The sequence below is a fragment of the Mus pahari genome, chromosome 3 (genome assembly GCF_900095145.1).
Source record: "Mus pahari chromosome 3, PAHARI_EIJ_v1.1, whole genome shotgun sequence".
NCBI classification, from domain to species: Eukaryota; Metazoa; Chordata; class Mammalia; order Rodentia; family Muridae; genus Mus; species Mus pahari.
This window is the reverse complement of record NC_034592.1, coordinates 39,530,020-39,532,573: the sequence shown is the minus strand read 5'-3', so window position 1 is coordinate 39,532,573 and position 2,554 is coordinate 39,530,020. Positions and strand designations below refer to the sequence as shown.

Here is a 2,554-nt window from a genome sequence, read left to right as displayed (position 1 = left end):
CACACACACACACACACACACACACACACACTCACACACAGACAGACAGATAACACCTCACAGAAAACCTAGAGCCAGAAAGTTGCAGCTATGCCTGTCAGGAACAGTTTTTTGTTTTTGTTTTTTTGTTTTCAAGAAACACCGTTTGTCTCTGGAAAGACGGGTCAAGTGTGCACCAGACTGCCTTGAGAAGTAATTAAGCTTGGGCTGTTTCGTTTCACAGCGTCCCATCTTGCAGAACGTGGGAGCAGCTGTGGGAGATCACAGGCGATGCAAAGCAAAACAGGCAGCCACATCTTCCCCCCCCCCCCATGTTCACAGCAATTTCCAGGGGGCCTAAAAGGGCTGCAAAGAGCTGCAGCCTCTGTGCTCCCTGATCACACGGAGCCGACCTGACATCCAGACAGAACACGGTTCTAGGACCAAAGCAGCCCCTTTTCAAGGGACGAAGAAAGGCAGCTTCAATGTCCCACTCAACGTTCAAATCTCAGAAAACCAACTTCTGATCCAGGGCTTGAGACCTCTCCCAAAGTTCTTAAGTTACATGCCAACATTCTCTCAGGTAGACACAGGAGTGGGCAGCTCCATCACAAGTTCCTCTGGCTCTGGCTGCCTTGTCTTGCATGGATTTAGAAAAGGGGGGAAGCAGAGTCTCAAGTCTCAGAGCCAGGCGTCCGCCCCCCCACCCCACCCCCACCCTCATTTCCTTCCCAACATCCCCTTAAAGAGAAGGTGGGATCTTAAAACTTGAGAAACCGGGAACCAACTGCACTTGGGACGCTCTCTGGGGCAAGGGAAAAGGCGTCACACCCTTTTGAGCTCACAGCAAGGCAGACTCCGGTTGGGAAGGGCCCAGAAAAACTTAGTCCCAAAAGGAAATGGAGAGAGAGGATTCCAGTCTTTGATTGAGAAGCTGGAACGGGAAGGCTGAGAGATGCGGAATGCGGGAGGGAGCCATGGACTCGGCTGAAGGAACTGGGGTCGTCCGTGAAGTCAGGACGGCTCTTAACACGTCCCAGCCAAACTGCACATTTTTGTGGTTTAAGATTTAAGACCAAAGGGAACAACACTGAGGTTCTCCCCTGCCTGGGGCGATTCTCCCCCCACCCCGCCTTCCCCACCCGCGTCTGGGTTTCAGATGCCTCCCCCTCGCGGAGGGACCACGGCGCCACTCAGCTGCCGGCCTCCTCTTTCTCTTTCTGGGGAGCTGTCCATCTGCCCAGCCGCGAGGTCCACCCTCCAAGTTCGGCCGACCGAGTGCGGGCGCGGCGCCTGCGGCCAGCCACCTGCGCGCGTCTGCAGCAGACCCCGCAAGGCCCAGAGCTGGGCGTCCAAGGGGATGCTCCGCAGAGGGTCGGGGTCGGCCGGCTGCTTTTCATTCTTTAAACAAAAAGCTTTAGCGCCCCGTCCCTCACTCCTCCCCGGCCAGCCACCTTCCCTTCACACCCACGCTGCACCTCCCGGCACACGCGCCGCGAGATGCCGCTCCCGCCAGACAATGGGTTCGTGGCCGGCGGGGTAGCCCGGTCCGAGCTCCTCTCCCCATCCGGGGACCCCTGGAGAGCTCAAGGAGAGAGGCCGAGAGGAGCGAGGCTGGGAGCCCACAATAGGGAAGGTGTGAGCCTCGCCCTCGGGACCCGAGGAGCCGGGTCATCTGCGTCGCCTGCCCCACGGGGGCCCCGCGCCCGGCCGCAGCGGACTCACTCACCAGCACGATGGCAAAGCGCTCCTCCAGTTCACCTGGCTCGGGCATCGGCAGCTTCAGTGGCACGTTGTGCGCCTTGAAATCGGTCTGCTGCGAGTCCATGCTCCCCGCGTTGCCCATGTCGATCGGCTGCGTGCCGGAGCCCCGGCTGGCTCCGGGCCCCTTGCGTCCGCGTCCAAATTGCCCACAGCCCGGGCGTTCGGCTCCCGCCCTCCGCCGCGTCCCGGTTAGATCTCAGCGCACACCGCCGCTCCCTAACAGAGCTCCGAACCCAGCCGGTCCCCGGCCGCCCTCATGCTCCCCGCCGCCCCGGCGCCGCCCCGGCCTCTCTGCCTCGCGAGGGGTCTGCAGGGCGCTGGGCGCCGATCCGCATGGTGCTCCCGCCGGCCCCGCCGGCGCCCGCGGCCGCTTGCGCGCTCCGGCTCGTCCGCCTCTCGCCCCGGCCGCAGCGGCGCTGACACCTTAGTCCCGGCCCCACCGCGAGCGGACGATCGCGCACGGCTGGCCGACACAATGCCCCCTCTCGGCCCCCGCCCCCGGCCCGGCTCCGCCCACCCGCCCCGCGGACTGCCGGGACGCGTAGTTTCGGCCCAAACCGGCCACGCGCAGAAACCGCGCGCGCTCCTGGAGAGCCGCGCTGTGGTTGGGGTGCTTGCGGCAAACACAAGCAGGACGCCGTGAGAGGTGGCTTTTTGTCACTTTTGTCTTGACCTCCCTCACTCCGACACTTTGAAGACCTGCCTCGCCTGCGTTAAATCTGACCCTTCAGCACGTTTGAAGAATGAGTGAATGACTCCAGTCAATCATGAAACGCGTGATTTAAGTTTCAGAAGAGTATAACACTGTGAA

At 61.7% G+C, this 2,554-nt stretch overlaps 1 protein-coding gene across 9 annotated transcripts in view; it reads right to left on the bottom strand.

Moving 5' to 3' along the window:
* The window catches only part of Fmnl2 (formin like 2), a 280,969-nt gene extending 278,790 nt beyond the window's left edge, over positions 1 to 2,179 (bottom strand). For all 9 annotated transcript variants that reach the window (XM_029535822.1, XM_021192149.2, XM_021192148.2 and 6 more), the window contains exon 1: positions 1,709 to 2,179. In XM_029535822.1, the coding sequence (XP_029391682.1) occupies positions 1,709 to 1,825 (117 nt within the window). In that variant the 5' untranslated portion in view covers positions 1,826 to 2,179. The remainder of the gene's footprint in view (positions 1 to 1,708) is intronic.
* Positions 2,180 to 2,554: the final 375 nt, after the last annotated feature.